The sequence below is a fragment of the Colletotrichum acutatum genome (genome assembly GCF_030867785.1).
Source record: "Colletotrichum acutatum strain CBS 112980 chromosome Unknown BDZ83scaffold_24, whole genome shotgun sequence".
Lineage (NCBI taxonomy): Eukaryota > Fungi > Ascomycota > Sordariomycetes > Glomerellales > Glomerellaceae > Colletotrichum > Colletotrichum acutatum.
The window spans coordinates 273,258-289,428 of record NW_026849018.1 but is presented as its reverse complement, the minus strand read 5'-3'; the positions used below and the strand labels follow the sequence as shown (position 1 = coordinate 289,428).

The 16,171-nt window shown below is 56.8% G+C and overlaps 3 protein-coding genes across 3 annotated transcripts; 2 read left to right on the top strand and 1 right to left on the bottom strand.

Annotated features, from left to right (window-relative positions):
* Positions 1-49: 49 nt before the first annotated feature.
* Positions 50-2,774, top strand: BDZ83DRAFT_770882 (family 92 glycosyl hydrolase; the record flags this gene model as incomplete). Its single annotated transcript, XM_060515353.1, has 4 exons — positions 50-133; positions 194-721; positions 773-1,255; positions 1,308-2,774. The coding sequence occupies 4 exons, from the start codon at positions 50-52 to the stop codon at positions 2,631-2,633; spliced, it is 2,421 nt and encodes an 806-aa protein (XP_060367525.1). The 3' UTR covers positions 2,634-2,774.
* A 41-nt stretch (positions 2,775-2,815) lies between these two features.
* On the bottom strand, positions 2,816-5,522 carry BDZ83DRAFT_612887 (organic solute transporter Ostalpha-domain-containing protein). The gene is made up of 6 exons (XM_060507731.1): positions 5,108-5,522; positions 5,032-5,049; positions 4,923-4,976; positions 4,781-4,868; positions 3,695-4,729; positions 2,816-3,642 (listed from the first exon to the last, which is right to left on the bottom strand). Exons 1-6 carry the CDS (start codon positions 5,215-5,217, stop codon positions 3,190-3,192), a joined length of 1,758 nt encoding a protein of 585 aa, XP_060367524.1. The 5' UTR covers positions 5,218-5,522; the 3' UTR covers positions 2,816-3,189.
* Positions 5,523-6,217: 695 nt separating this feature from the next.
* On the top strand, positions 6,218-15,955 carry BDZ83DRAFT_750018 (fermentation associated protein; the record flags this gene model as incomplete). Its single annotated transcript, XM_060513861.1, has 1 exon — positions 6,218-15,955. The coding sequence occupies one exon, from the start codon at positions 6,218-6,220 to the stop codon at positions 15,953-15,955; it is 9,738 nt and encodes a 3,245-aa protein (XP_060367523.1).
* Positions 15,956-16,171: the final 216 nt, after the last annotated feature.

Sequence of the window (16,171 nt, the reverse complement as noted above, 5' to 3'; positions counted from 1 at the left end):
AGTTTTGCATGAATCGGGTTACTCATATTCACAAGAGACCATAAGCAAAATGCGCCAAACCACTCTGTTCCACCTCACATTCACCGTGGTAGCAGCGCAGTCCGCCGATCTCGCTAGCCATGTCCTCACAGACGTCAGTCTCCTAGACCTAAACAGAATGCATCCGTAGAACCACAAGGACTGACACACCCAGACCGGCTCCGTGGAAGGCGGAAACACCTTCCCGGGCGTCTCCCGCCCACTGGGCATGGTCAAGCTCGGCCCGGACCTCGAAAACGGCGTCGACGCCTACTCGGGCTATCTCCCCGCCGGCAACTTCACCGGCTTTTCCATGCTCCACGAGTCCGGCACCGGCGGGGCGCCCAAGTACGGCGTCGTCAACCAGATGCCCGTCGTCGGCGTCCTCGACAACCCACTCCGGGTAAACCAGAGCACGGATACCCGGGCCCGGCCGGATGAGACGGAGCTCGGGTATTACAGGGCGTTTCTGGGGTCCGGGGTCGTGGTGGAGTTGGGGGCTTCGGAGAGGGCTGGGATGTATGTGTATACTTTTCCTGGTAACAATGGCAGCGGCACGAGCAACAATATCATTGCGGATGTCTCACACGTTCTGCCGTCGTACAGAGGGCAAGGCCTCGGGCAAAACTACCTCGGCGGAGGAATCGAGGTATTCGATACCAGTGATGGGTTTCACTACGAAGGACACGGGTACTACGATAATGTAAGTCCATCTACTTCATGTCATCGAGCTACAACTGAGACCTTGTACCAGGGCTGGAACCGCGCCGCCGAGTGGAAAGTCTTCTTCTGCGGCCACTTTGATCAGCACCCCTCCTCCTTCAAAACCTTCCTCGGCACCGACCTCACATCAGACGTCCTCTCCGCATACGGCAACGAAACGACCTCGTACGAATCCCGCACGCAGCGCCTGGGCGCCGTCTTCACCTTTGCCGACTCAGCCATCACGTCCCGCGTCGGCGTCTCCTTCATCTCGACCGCCCAAGCATGCCGCAACGTCGACGCCGAGATCCCCGCGGGGACAAGCCTCTCGACCGTCAGGACGGCAACCCGCGAGGCGTGGACGACAGAGGTCCTCTCCAAGGTGACGACGACGGAAACCAACGCGACCAAGCTGGATCAGCTGTACACGGCCTTGTACTTTATGAACCTCCTCCCCACCAACAAGACGGGCGAGAATCCGCTCTGGGAGTCGTCCGAGCCGTACTACGATGACATTTTTACTTTCTGGGATACTGTACGTTCTCTTCTCTCTCAATATCTCATCATACAACGTCTAACAAGCAAAGTTCCGCTGCACCACATCCCTCCTGCAAATCCTCCAACCCCGAGCCCACGAAGAATTCATCCGCTCCACAATCGACATCTGGCGCTTCACAGGCTACGCCTCGGACGCCCGCTCCTCCTTTTTCAACGGCGCCGTCCAAGGCGGCTCCAACGCAGACAATGTCCTCGCAGACGCCTACGTTAAGGGCGTCCGCGGCGACGTCGACTGGACCGACGGCCTCGCCGCCATGCTCACAAACGGCGAGACCCCTCCCCCGCCCAATAACGACCCGCGCGACCCCTCCTCCTCAACAAAGGAAGGCCGCGGCGCCCTCCCGGACTGGCTCGACCTCGGCTTCATTTCCCCAAACTACGCCCGCGCCGTCACGCGCGCGGTAGAGTACGCCGTCAACGACTTCGCCATCTCCCAAGTCGCGCGGGGTCTGGGACAGGACGACACGGCGGACACATACCTACGGCGCTCTCGCAACTGGCGCAACCACTGGAACGAAAACATGACGGCCCACGGCTTCAACGGTTTCCTCGGTCCCCGCAACGCAGACGGCTCGTTCCCGCTCCCGGCACAAAACCCCCTCGACTGCGGCGGCTGCTACTGGGCCGAGGCGTACTACCAGGCCACGCCGTGGGAATACACCTTCAACGCGCACCACGACGCCGCGCACCTCATCGACCTCGCCGGCGGACCCGAGCTCTACGCCGCGCGCCTGGAAAAGACGTTTGAACCGGGCGGGTACGCAGGCAACGCCGCGTTCGGCAACACAATCTTCAACCCAGGCAACGAGCCCTCCTTCGGCACGCCGTACCTATTCAACTTTGTCAACAAGCAGCACCTCGCCGTGCGCCACGCCCGCTTCGTCGCGAAGTCGTACTACAAGCCCACGCCGGACGGGTTACCGGGGAACTCGGACGCGGGAGCAATGGAATCCTGGCTACTCTGGAACATGATTGGTCTCTACCCCTTGACGGGCCAGACGACGTTCCTCATCGGCTCCCCCTGGTTTTCCGATTTGACCATCGCCCTCGGCGGCGGCCGCGAGCTGAAGATTACTTCGACGGGCGGGTCCGAGGACGTGTACTACGTCCAGAGCCTACGCGTCAACGGACAAGCGTGGAACAAGACGTGGGTGACGTGGGATGATATCTTTGCCGGGGGCGGGACGCTGGAGTTTGAGCTGGGTCCGGAGCCGGTGGAGTGGGCCACGGGAGAGCTGCCGCCGAGCCCGGCGAGCGTCGTCGATAGTCGCAAGGAGAAGGTTGCGGCACTGAGGCAGCAAAGGCAGCGCCGGCGGCGACAAGAGGAGCGGGATGAACAAGAGGTTGTTGGATGAATTACTCTGTTGTCGTGATACAGACAGACATGCTTGCCTGAAGAGATGGTGCACCTGTCTGCCTGTCTGCCTGTATCATGATAATCATCTGCAAAAAACAAAAGCTCAGCCCCCGATAGGGGGCCTACGAAAGATCCAAGGAGGCCCATACCGACCTCTGCCGTCATGTGAATGAAGCTTGGATTTTTACAAGAAACGGGACTCGAACCCGTGACCCATGGGAGCGGGGCTATTCAGAACGAGCTGACATTCCCCGCCACGCCATGGGCCTTGGTGACAGTATCAAACAAATTTGTTCCCTATAGAGGTATGGAGCGTGGGTGGAGGTGGAATACACCAGGAACGGAGAGAATCTAATGTATATTCATGGAAGAAACACCGGCACTGTACCCAGATGTATTGATACACAGCAACCCCAACATCAGCCTTTGTGATGAACAATGTACTCGTATTCCTCGCAGACTCCTCGCTATGCCAATATTGCTGAAACATAGAACACGAGAGTAAGGGTATCGAACTTATAAAATGCAAAGCTACCTCGGTCCGGCAGACTCCGTCAACGGGGCTCGCCACCGCCCCAAACATTCTTGTTGATCTCCTCGTCATCCCCGACGCCAAAGTTCTTATTGAAATCGTCTTCTTGCTCGCTCTCTGCCCACGGCGATGCTGTTGCTTCTTGTAAAAGGGGAGACGCCTCCGGCTCGTTGTACTGTTTAGAAACACTCGCTTCCGGCTCAGGCTCTTCCTCGGCTGCAGTCGGCTGAGGCGACGGGCTTTGAGGCTTGGATGACGGTCCAGAGGCAGTACGATCGGGGGATATCTCGGCCGCGGCGACTTGCTTCTGTTTTTGCTTCTTCTTCTTTTTGATCGTCACCACAGCTGGCTCGCTAGGCCGAGGAGAAACACGCAGACGCTCGACCGTCGACCGTGGCTCGGACGCGAATCCCAGGCTTCCCTGAGAGGACATGTACCGTTGGCTCAGGGGCACATTTGCAGTGATGACGGGGTACTACACCTCATTAGCAACTTTGATTATCATCATGACTTCTTGTGGCACTCACATTCCAATCGCCAAACTCCAACTCGCGCGCCTTGCCGTAGAGACGCTCGTCGTCATTGTCAATCTCGGGTTCGCCGGTGAGACCTTCATTGAAGGTGCCGTTGGCAGAGTTGTACTCTTCACTCGGGCCACCTGCAGTTCCTTGGAGCAAAGGATCTCGCTCATTCAAGTTGCGGTTCGTCTGGCGATCGACCTGGCCGGGTGTCGGGATCCAGTACTTTGCCTTACCACCTCTTGTGTACCGCATGCCCTCGTCGAGTCTCCCCAACCTGGCGCGAGACTCTTCGTGCGCCATGATCTTGTCGCCCGAGTCGAAAAACCGGTAGCCATACTTGTCGCCCTTGAAGGTTTCCTTTGAGTCTTCAATGAGATCCTTGACACCAAACGCATCGCGGAACGCAAATTTGACGGGCATCCGCGCTGATGAGATTCGATTGTCCGCAAAATCATGCCACGAAAAGGCATACCAATGGGCAATGGCGAACGCCGGCATCTCGATACAAATGAGGGCGTCCTGGATGGCGGCGGCCAAGTTGTCGGGGCTGTACCCCTCGACATTGTCCGGGATGGCTCCGAGCCAGACGAGGATAGACAGGAAGAACCCTTGCCAATACGAGGCAAAGATGATGAGCTTGACGCACAGAAACTTGGGTACCGGACGGAAGGGCAACAGATCGTCGTGCATGCAGACCCAGAACAGGCCAAGTGAGTACAAGCTGATCGTCACGCTTAGGTTGTAGATGATGCCGCTCCAAAGGTAGCCCGACTCCACGCCAATGTAGCCCTCCTGGTAGGTGTCTGTCGCCTTCATGATGACGGTGGCTAAAGCTAGGATGGGCTTCAACCACGCGTACTGCAGGATGCCGCGCTTGATCGCGAGGAACGTGTGAGGATCGGAAATGTCGACGCGGGGCAGCACATGATGCATAGGCCACAGGTGGGAGACTGGCTCGCGGCCGTGGGTCATGATGATGAGAGCGCGTTCTCCGCTGAGATAGTTTATAAGGAGCTGGAAGAATGTGTAGATGGTGAAAGCCTGGCCTTGTTAGCACTTGTAGGACAGAAAGTGCCACCAAGCTATGTTCACCTCGTAAATGTCTCGGACGGGGTCGAGGAAAGACGAAGCCTTGATAGAGACCATGCTTGTCCAAGACGATATCGAGTATATGGGGACCCTTTGTTGGTTAGACTCTGGTGCTTATCGTGTTCTTGAGGGACAGCCAACATACATGAGCAAGATTCGTACGACATATCGCTGAAGGAGTGGTTTTCGGTAGTTTTTCCTGCAAGGCGTCAGCTTTCGTTGGAGGGGGAGCGCGGGCGGAATAGGTAGCGTACGACTGGAGAAAGATGGATCTGCGAGTTGCTCGTTAGCCTCAGTTGCGCCAGTCAGAGTAGCACGACAAGTACTTACATGGCTGATAGGAAGGTGGCTATCAGGGCGGCGACACCTGCGACGATGATGGTGGCCGTGGTCAGCTTCTCGCCTGTGCCGCCCGCCATGTTGACTTCGAGGCGGGACATGGCGAAGGGTGTCTGTTGTGTTTGAGGAATGTCGTCTACCTCATGGCTGTCAAAGGATGGGTCAGGGGAGAGACAGAGGGCGGAACAGCAAGCTTCAAGCTCGAGAGTTTCGACGTCGCAAGGCAAGAAGGGGGGAGAAGACGGTTGTCAAAGAGACTTGGAAAGAGAAAGAAAGAGAAGATGACGATGGCCGTGCTGCGAGGTTTAGGTCGGAATGAGCAGCAGCTCGTGACAGGTGCGTAATTCGGTACGTATGCGCGGCTCAAGGCCCAAGGTGGAAAGGTCAAGCTGCAGACGCCGTACTTTAGCCTAGAGGTACGTCCCTAGGTACGTAGTGGACGGGAGGTGACAGCTGCGCATCATTCGCGTGCGGCCAATGGCCTCGCATTAATTGTTAGGGAGGTCCATACCGGCAGCTCCCCTGAAGCTTTGGTTTCACAGCGTGCTTGAGCGTGTGGGGTAGCAGTGAGCACCACCTCACAGTGACCTTCCACTGACCCGCCCGTGTGTCCACCGCCCGTACCGGGATTGACCTCCGCTGCTGGGCTGCTGGGGGGTGCGGAAGCTACGACCACAGCTTCCGTCGATGGGCCACTTCCTCATGGGGCACGCGGGCTGTCATTAGCGCGAGACACCCGGGCCCCGTCGTTGGGAACGCTCGGCGCGACTTGGAAATGCGACTGGACTGCTAGAAACTTACTGGCCTGTGATCCCACACCAATTCAACCTCAACCGCATCGCACACATTGCGCATGCTTTAATGTTGCACTGCCTCACCGACTCTTCACCCATCCGCCTATCCGACTCTATCCTGTACACTCGATACCCCCGACACCTCCAATAACGTCTACTGCGCCCTACGAGCAACCCGTCACCCTACAAACCTACCACCACAACACCAAGCGAGCGACGACGGCGAAAACGCGACATGGCAGTGGGTGAACAAGGACAGCTCCGACGTTGATGCTAGCTGAGGCATTGTTGACTCGTCGCCGTCAGAATGCCGCAAGAAGGGGAGCCGAATCCCACGCCGACCGAGACCCCGGCCTTTCGATGGGAGTTTCTCGTCTACTTGATCATATGCGGTGCTCTCGCCGTCTTCTTCCTCCTCTACTTCAACCGAGCCTTTGGTTCGCTCCTCTCGTGGGGCATACGAACCTATACATGGCATCGCTATCGACTCTATATAGACATACAGGCCCTCCAGGTCTCGCTTCTTGGTGGACGCATATTCTTCACCGGTTTACGATATCACGGCAATAACGAAACGTTCCTGATTCAGCATGGCTACGTTACATGGCGATACTGGTTGCGGCGAGTGCGCGAGGTGGACATCAAAGCTTCGGCGCAGCAGCAAGCTGAGCAGGCTTCCGCCGGGACAAATGGACGACACTCGAATCTGCCCTGCCGAGTCACAATGTCCCTGGTTGGTCTGGAGTGGTTCATATACAATCGGAGCCCCGCCTACGACAGCGTTCTGGCTGGCCTCAAGGAGCCCACAGCAACCGCTGAGAACGTGTCGACCGCCTTCGAGTCCAAAGACGAAAACGCTTCGCTGAGAAACCGAGGACAGAGGACGACTGAAAAGCCCGAGCCGTCGCCCGATTCCGCAGAACACGAAAAGGAGACGTCTGGCGCGGCTCTGCTCTCGAGAATTGGCAACACCTTTGGACGCCGTGGATCTTCGGCCAGTCAGACTAGTACCCACTCCGATGGCCCGGCCGGCAGCAGCGATGATGTCCAGGCGGACTCGGATTTGCCATTTCTCCTGCAGCTCTTCCCCATCTTCGTGACGTGCCAAAAGGCAGCTGTAGTCATGGGAAACGACAACACCAAGGCCATATTGATTGTCAAGGCCGACGGGCTGTCTGGCGAAATCGACGCCTCAAAGACGTCCACTCCGGATCCCTATAGGCAGAACTTCAAGATCAAGTTCCAGCACCCAATCGTAGAGATGCGGGAGAACGACGACTTCAAGGAAGACCAGGCGACGAGGGCCAGCCGCGAAAAGCAGGCAGCCCAGGAGCCTAGTCCTACGTACAAGACTTCATTCTTCCGGCGGCAAAAACGTCGTACACTCGGAACCCTGCGCAATTTGGTGCCGTACTGGCGGAAATCCGTCGAATCCTTCTCTCTGGGTTCGCGTAGTCCGCTCACCACCGCGGTGTCTCAAATACCCGGCTCCAACCAGTGGCAAGGTCTAGCCCGCTATTTGGACGAAGACGAGCAGGATTCGAGGTTGCGGTGGGCAGGCGTCGAGTACGCTGCCGAGTCCACCGTGGTAGACAGCCCGGAGGCGACGCTGACCATCTATTGGGATGTCGTAGGCAAGGTGACGGCCGAGGCGGCGAGCAGACGCTCAAAGGAGAATGCTGCAACGTACATCAACGGCGACGAGGCCCCCGGATGGGGCATGAGTCTTGCCATCAACGGCGGTGTGGTCAACTACGGGCCTTGGGCAGACCGACACCGAGCGGATCTTCAGCGTGTCTTCGTTCCTAGCTTGTCAAAAGACGCCGTTCCCGCGACGCCTTTGGAAGAGGGCGCCTACCGCGTTCCCACGCAGTTCAAATTGTTTGTCGAACTGCTAGATGAGGTGACGCTGCGAATTCCTATCCGAGAGGACTCGAAGAATTGGAAGTGGAAGGGCAAAGAGCCGCCCATGAAAGCTCCGCCCCAGCCGATGAAGCGCAAGCAGAGAAACCGTGCCAAGAAGAACATGAAGACAGACGCGGCACCCACCCGTCCGGGAGGCTGGCTCGACTTCATCGTGCCTGGCAATTCCACAATCTCCTTCACCATGGACATGCTTGCTAGCCAAACCGGGTACCAGATGAAGCTCGACGTCGACCTGCCCAGCACCGAGCTCGCGACGAGCGTGAACCACGAGCTTCTCTGGCGTTCAGGGCTTCAGCGTATATCCTGCGATTTGTCTACTCCTCTCAAGTGGAACACCCTCAGGACGTGGTACTTCAACATTGTCACAGAACAAATGGAACTCTTTATACTGAGGGATCACGTCTTCCTCATTATTGACCTGGTCGACGACTGGGCATCGGGCCCACCGGCTGAGTACCTTGTCTTCACGCCCTTTAGATATTACCTCAACCTCGAGCTCCGCGACGCAATGCTTTACTTAAACGCCAACGATGGCAACATCATTAATAACCCCACCGATCTCGAGGACAACGCCTACGTCGTAGCCAAGAGCCCGTCTCTCATTGTAAACTCGTGCATCCCCATTGACAAGTTCCGGCCCAGCATGAACACCATACCCTTTGTTCTGAGTGCCGAGACGTTTTCGCTATGGCTACATGTGCCTCCGTGGAATACGCAGGGCACGTTCCTCACATCAAAAGAGATCGGTCATGGCGAGAACTTTGAGGTTGACGGGAAATATCACTACAACGCTACCACATCGCCGGCCAACATTGATACCCTAGAAATCAACCTTAGTCTCCAGTCTCCCACGGCAACAATCTACGGATTCATCATACGATATGTCTTGGTTCTCAAGGACAACTACCTTGGCGACTACATCCACTTCAAGACACTCGAGGAGTACCAAGACCTCTTGCGGCTCAAGGAAAGCAATCCGGATGCAGAGCTCGCAAACCGCCCACCTCCGAAGAAGTCCAACGACTTGGACGTGATTTTGAGCGTAAAGATTGACGATCTGCGCCTGCTGTTGCCTGCCAACCTGTATTCCAGCCAGCGCAATGTTCAGGTCGAGACTGCCGGCCTCTCCTTGGACCTCCGCTTCACAAACTACTACATGGACCTGCAGGTTAATCTCAACCCCCTGAACCTGTCTCTCGGAAACGCAGAGTCGGGTTCGGAAACACCTATCAGCGCAGTTTCCAGTACCCAACTCTTCATTGACGGCCTCACCATCTACGGCCACCGTCTATTCGGGCTTCCCCCGAGCGAGCCGACCTACATGTGTAATTGGGACATTTCCGTCGGTACCGTATCGGGAGAGTGCTCTGCCGACTTCTTGACGGCACTCATGGGCGTGGGTAAAGGATTCGCATTTGAATTCGACGATGACGAGAACGCCTTGATACCGCTCTCTTCCGTCATTGTGTACGACGTCACTTTCCTGAGGGTGGCTGTTGAGGCGGTCCGCGTCTGGTGCCACGTCGACGAAGCGGCATTTTTGTTCTCGACTGGTACCCTCGATATCAAGTTCAACGACTGGGCCCGTACGCACTACTCCAGGCGAGCCGACATTCGACTCCCGGATCTTCAGGTCTCGTGTGTGAATTCAGAATCGGCCATGAGACACAAGTGGAAGTCTCAGCATGGCGTCGAAACAGACGCCTTTTTCCAAGCCAGTATCCGCGTGGCCATTATTGGAAGAAAGTTTCACTTTTCTGAAGAGCGCAAGCTGCAGCAGGAGCTCATCCGTCGCGAGGATCAACGGGCTGGGCGAACTGAATTTCTGCTTTTACCGGGCATCTTGGAGGAGACGCTCCCCGACCAGCTCGATCCCCCGGCCCAGGGGTTCCCACCGGTTCCACACCCGACGGTGCTGGACGGCGTCGAGGGAGACCAGCGGTCCTTTGACAGTCGCTCGGCCTTTAGTCGATCTCGTCCCCTACGCCACAAGAGCTCGTTCTTGTCCACGTCCACCGCCTCCAGCACTAGCAGTGTGGTGAGGCCTAGAAGCTCCGTGAGATCACGAGCAAAGTCAAGGCAGTCAGACTTATTGCACCCGGACGGCTCTGAAGCAAAAAGGGGTGGGCAGCACCAGCGAGACGTTTCTACGTCGACCGGCCGCCACTCGGCATTCTACAGCGCCATTGGAGACGTGAGAGATGCAAGCCACCACTCGTCGGTGGCCTTCTCAAGCCAATTTTACACTCCACCGTTTCCACTCGAGAGCGTTCGGCCTGATACGTCAGAGGCTGTCATGCAGAGCATCGAGGAAGACGAAGAAGCGTCCGCCTTTGGGTTCTCTGAATTTGGTCTCGGCGACATCGATCCCGAGTCTCTGACCGAGGATCGTGCTCACAACAGCATCATACTGGAAATTCCGTCAGGCGTCACTGCGTTCTTGAACCCCTCGGCTGTTAAGAATGTGTCGCTATTACTCGCGGCTCTACAACCGAGCGATCCGGATGATATCCTCGACACCCTACAAACATCATCAATGACGGACATCTTTGATCTCCAAAAGAAGAGGAAGGTTGCCGGCGAAATCACCGATGTACTCGTCAGGGTCCCAAAGGCCAGCATACGCTTTCTGAACTCTTCCACCGTCGACCGCATGAACCCCGGTGGAGAAGAACAGGACCAATACGATGTGACTGTGTCAAAATTATCGCTGTGTCTCCGCTCGACCGACGCGTGGAAGGACCCGTTGAAGCCCGTTGAGAGCAACAAGAGGACCTCAGTCCTGTTGAAGCTCGGATCTGCCGAGGTGTCAGCGTCAGAACGGCTTTCAGGGGCTGAAGAGAACCAAGCAGCCTTCATGGCGCAGATTGAAAGCGTCATGGTGTCACTGGGCTCAAAAGACGTCACGTACATTGACGCAGACATTGGCAGCATCAAGAGCAGCACAGCATCAGAAAAGATTGAGTACCTTGCTTCACTCATCCACAGGACCGGAGTCGTCGCTGCAGAACTGGGAGAGGTGCTGGGACAGACAATGTCTCGACACGAAGACCGCATCAAACACTTCGTCTACAAGCTCATGACCGAAGGGCATCCCATTGGCGACCCATCCTTCTTGACTCGCCCATCAGCAGTCTTGCGATCTGCCGAGGAGCATCTGCGCACCTTTGATTCGTGGAAGATGGCTGCGAGACTGCGTCAAGTCTGGACACACCTGCCTGCGGCCTTCAAAGAAGACCTGCACTTGAGCTGCCTCGCGGCATCAGCCTCGCCACCGGCTGATGCTGCCCAGCGCGTCATTGATGCTTTCCAACGATGGCGCAGCTGGGACCTGTCTGATGTGGCTGACTCTTCACTGATCAAGAACGTTTTCGGTGCAGTAAAGGCGGACGGCAGACCCGCATCGCCCGATCTGCCCATCCTGGCCGCCCTGCGCCTCAAAGACGTCCAACTGCTTCTCGATCCAGGGCCAAAGGAGAATAGAGTCGTCTTCTCTGACTTGACGACGAGGCTGGAGCAGAAGGCAGTGCCAAGCGCCGATGGAGCAGCAAATGTGCCAAAGAACATGACTGTTTTGAATGTCTACTGCGGCGAAGCTGCCGTTATTCTCAACTGGGAACTGTGCGAGCTGGCCGAGGATGTTTTGCGACTTTACAACAAATCCAGCCGGGCTACCAAATCTCAGGAGCCGAAGAGCGAGCCCAAGGTGGATGATCCTGCAAAGCCGAAAACCCAAAATGCGTTCCACGTTGTGTTGGCGGTCGGGCGAGGCTCCGTCGAAGTGGACACTATCAACCTCAGCGCCACCTCTCTCGGCCACAACATGAAAGTGTCTTGCCTGGTTGATGCCTACGAAAAGACTGGCTCGTCCATCAACTTCATCCTCAGCTGCGATGCAGTGACATCTCGCCTTCATCATCGATCGGAGCTGCTGGGCATGTTCCAGATCAAGGACCCAAGCATCATTGTTTCTCACGAGCTCTTGGAAACAGATACGACGTCATGTCACACTATCAAATCGACGGCCAGCAGTCGCACATTGACTTTTGCAGTTAAGCAAGATCCCCTCTATCTCGTCGAAGTCGCCGACTACCTGGTCAAGGACGAGTTGACGCAGATACACAAGCTCCAGAAACAGCTGCCGGAGTCTCCAGCACCGCCCCGCAGGAACAGCGTCAAGATTGCCGAACGTCTGTCTTCCTTCCGGGTTAACGTCGCAATGTTCCTGGACGAGTACCGCATCAGTGTCCCGTTGCTGCAGTCAATGACCTATAACATCTCGGGTGTGGTAGCACGAGCAGCTGTGGCTGCCAACTTTGGAAAGGAACTCATCTTTGACTTTGACGTAAAGGAGAACTCTCACGAAGTCCGCATGGACGTGAGAGACCGACAGCGCAGCATATCGCTTCTCCGCATCCCGCCGACCAACGGCCGCATCGTCAGTCACATGGGACAGGGGGAACACTCGGTGTCAGTGTTTGGCTCTGTCGAGCTCATGCAGCTGGACGCCTCTGCGGTCTACAGCCTCCTGACGGCTCTCAACCGACCCCAGATCTCCAGCGCCGTCTCCGAGCTACAGGAGGGTACAAAGGCGATTCAGGGCCATATCAGCGAGATCTTTGGCGAAAAGGCGATTCCCAAAGAGAAGCCGTCGCCACCCGAACCCGACTCGAGTTTCATCTACACCATCCATCTCACTTTGGCCGGGATTGAAGTGTTTGGAAACACGCCCCTCGTGTCTGAAAGAGATCCTACAGCGTGTCTCTCCTTCAAGCTGGACAGAGTGCACCTGGAAGTGGCCAACCGTCACGGTTCCCATGGGCCGATCCTGGCTCAACCAGAATTGCATATCAACCTGCGTCAAATCCTCATTGATGTGCAGAAGGGCAGGGACAACGCCATGAGGTCCTGTGGCAGCCTCGCTCTCGGCGCTCTCATCTCGATGAATACGCGGTGCACCGAAGACGGCACCGAAGAAAGGTCGTTCAACTTTAGAAGCGACGGCCTAGAGATTGAATTGTCCCCGGAAACCGTCTCAACGGTAGTGGCCGCTCTGGGTTACATGGGTGACAAGATCAAAGACCTCGATACGTCGCGCGAGCTCGAGTACCTGCGCAAGATTCGACAGACACGGCCTCGCATTGCCATTAATGATCAGGAAGAGGCAGAGGAACCAGACATCATCGATTCGTTCCTGTCGTCGATCGTGTACCGTTTCGAGGTGCGCGACACGCAGATATCCTGGCTCGTTGGCGATCCCTCGGATGAGCTGCTGCCGTTGGCGGGCAGCAAGGAAGACCTGATCATGTCCGTCCAGCTCGTCAGCTTCGGGACACGCCAGACCAAATCAGCCAGGCTCTCCATTGAAAACTTTCAACTCCAAATGGTCCCTCCTGGCCAGGACAAGAGCCTCAGGTCGCTCCACTCGGCGCTGCTTCCCGAGGTCGTCTTCAACATTGCCTACGTGTCCAATCCAAACACTCGCAGCTTGGCCTTCCAGGCTGTGGGCAAATCGCTCGACCTGCGCCTGACCTCGGGCTTCATCATCCCTGCCGCGATCCTCAAAGATTCCATCAGTCTTTCCATGCAGAACGTGCAGAGAGCGTCTCAAAACTGGACTACAGGCACCGCACCGCCCAAGGTCGATAAGGTGGACGAGATCAAGGAACCGGCGCCGCCGCAGAGAAGCATACTCGGCACAAAACGCCTAGAGTCGCTGCTGGTGGACGCGGACTTTTCGGGTGCCGTTGTCTATGTATCGGGGAAGAAGCCAACAGACGGACTCCGCGGGAGCTCCAGGACCGGACGGCCTTCCCTGGCAGGCAAGTATGGTCAGTTCAGTACGGATGACACGGGAAGCAGCACTGTTCTCAGATCACCGGGTCTGGCATGGAAGTTTGAGTATCGCGATAACGGAAACGAGGACCCTTCTTTGTATGGCGAGATCAAGATTGATGCCTCGAGCAACATCTTGTACCCGTCCGTGGTGCCCCTCATCATGGACATGACAACCAGCGTCAAAGAAGTTGTGGGCAAGGACAAGGACATGCCCGCGTCAGCGGCAGCCCAGACACCGGCGGCGGCCGCGGTGAAGCCCAAGACTGGCAATGAGGATAACATTCTCACTGCTGATCCGAACGCCGTCATTGGGCGTCTGAAGCTGAACCTGGGACTGCGCATCTGCCGTCAGGAGTTTTCGCTAAGCTGTCAGCCCATCGCGCGTGTAGCCGCCACAACTTGCTTTGACGATATCTACTTCACCGTCAACACGGTGCGCTCGCAGGAACAAGGCAACTTCTTTTCCATCTCGGGGGCCTTCTCCAAGTTGCAAGCGTCCGTCCAGCACGTATACTCACGAGAGTCTACAGGAAGTTTCGACGTTGACTCGATCGTGCTGTCTCTGATGAACAGCAAGCATGTCAGCGGAACGAGTGGCGTGTCTGCCATTCTCAAGGTTAGCCCCATGACCGTCTCCATCAATGCCAAGCAGCTTCAGGACTTTTTGCTGTTCCGAGAGATTTGGTACCCGACGGAGCTGCGGAATACCACGACGGCTCCGGTCGCCAAACTCAACACGGAAACATCACAACAAGGCCACTTGGTGCAGAGATACCAGCAGGTGGCCGCCACAGCAGCATTCCCGTGGACGGCAACCATTTCGATTACATCTCTCGATGTCAGCGTAGACATGGGTCAGGCCATTGGCAAATCGGTATTTGCCATCAAGGAGTTTTGGGTGTCGTCAAAGAAGACGTCCGACTGGGAGCAAAACCTGTGCCTTGGCTTCGAAAAGATTGGCATAGACTGCACAGGCCGGTTGAGCGGCTTCATCGCACTGCAAAAGTTCCAGCTGCGGACATCCATCCAGTGGCCAGAGCGGGAGGCGGCGCTCAACGAGACGCCCCTTGTGCAGGCATCCATCGGATTCAGTCAGTTCAGGGTGAAGGCCGCCTTTGACTACCAGGCGTTCCTCGTCGCCGACATAACGTCTCTAGAGCTTCTCATGTACAACGTCCGACGCAGTCTCGAAGGTACTGGTGATAGACTCGTCGCCATCTTTGACGGAGACGCAGTGCAAATCTTTGGCACGACGACGTCGGCAGCACAAGCTGTATCGCTCTACCAAGCGTTCCAAAAGCTCATACAGGAGAGGCGGGCCAACTTTGAAATGTCGTTGCAAGAGATTGAGAAATTCATGAGGAGGCGGTCATACCAAAGCGCCGCCTTGTCTCCCCATCTCACAAGCGCCCCCAAGCTTCCAGCCGAAGACACGCTGTCGAAAGCGCCCATCTCGCTGGATACAGACGTCGTTGTTACACTCAAGGCATTGAACCTGGGCGTCTTCCCAAGCACATTTTCTGATCATCAGGTGTTCAAGATGGAGGCTCTCGGCGCGGAAGCACGATTCGCGGCCAGCATCGAGCAGCGGCGCGTGCACAGCATCCTGGCACTCACCCTTGGCCAGCTGCGCATCGGACTCGCGGGTGTCAGGAACATTGAAGCGCCCAAGACGCTCAGCGAGATCTCCGTGGAAGACGTTGTCGAGCGAGCCACGGGATCGCGCGGCGGAACCATTCTCAAAGTGCCCAAGGTGGGCGCCGTGATGCAGACGTGGCAGACACCGAACCGCAATCGCATCGACTACATCTTCAAGAGCGCGTTCGAGGGCAAGGTGGAGGTGGGATGGAACTACTCGCGCATCAGCTACATCCGCGGCATGTGGGCGAGCCACGCCAAATCGCTGGAGCAGACGTGGGGCAAAGAGCTCCCGCTCACGGCGGCGCTCACGGCGATCAAGGTGACGGGCGTACCGGACGCCGACACGGAGGGAGGAGGAGGAGGAGGCGAGGGGCAGGCGGGCGGAGGTGCGTCGCAGCAGCAGCAAAAGATCACGGCCGAGGTCAACGTTCCGCAATCCAAGTACGACTATGTTGCGCTGGAGCCGCCGATTATCGAGACGCCTCAGTTGAGGGACATGGGCGAGGCGACGCCGCCGCTCGAGTGGATCGGGCTTCACAGGGACCGGCTGCCGAATCTGACGCACCAGATTGTGATTGTGGCGTTGCTTGAGTTGGCCGGTGAGGTGGAAGATGCGTATTCAAAGATTCTGGGGTCATGAAGGGACTTTGGTCTTAGGGATGGGATGGCGAAGGTGCAAAGGGTCACGGCGTTGAGTCATTCGGCGTTTAAGGAGTTTAGCATTTGGGTCTTTGGACCTTGAGCATCACTATGGCACATTGGGGGGATACCATTCACGCATCGACTTATTAATCAAACATTAGTATTATTCCCACGACGACTGACACACCCGGACCTGTGAGTGACGAGCCCGCTG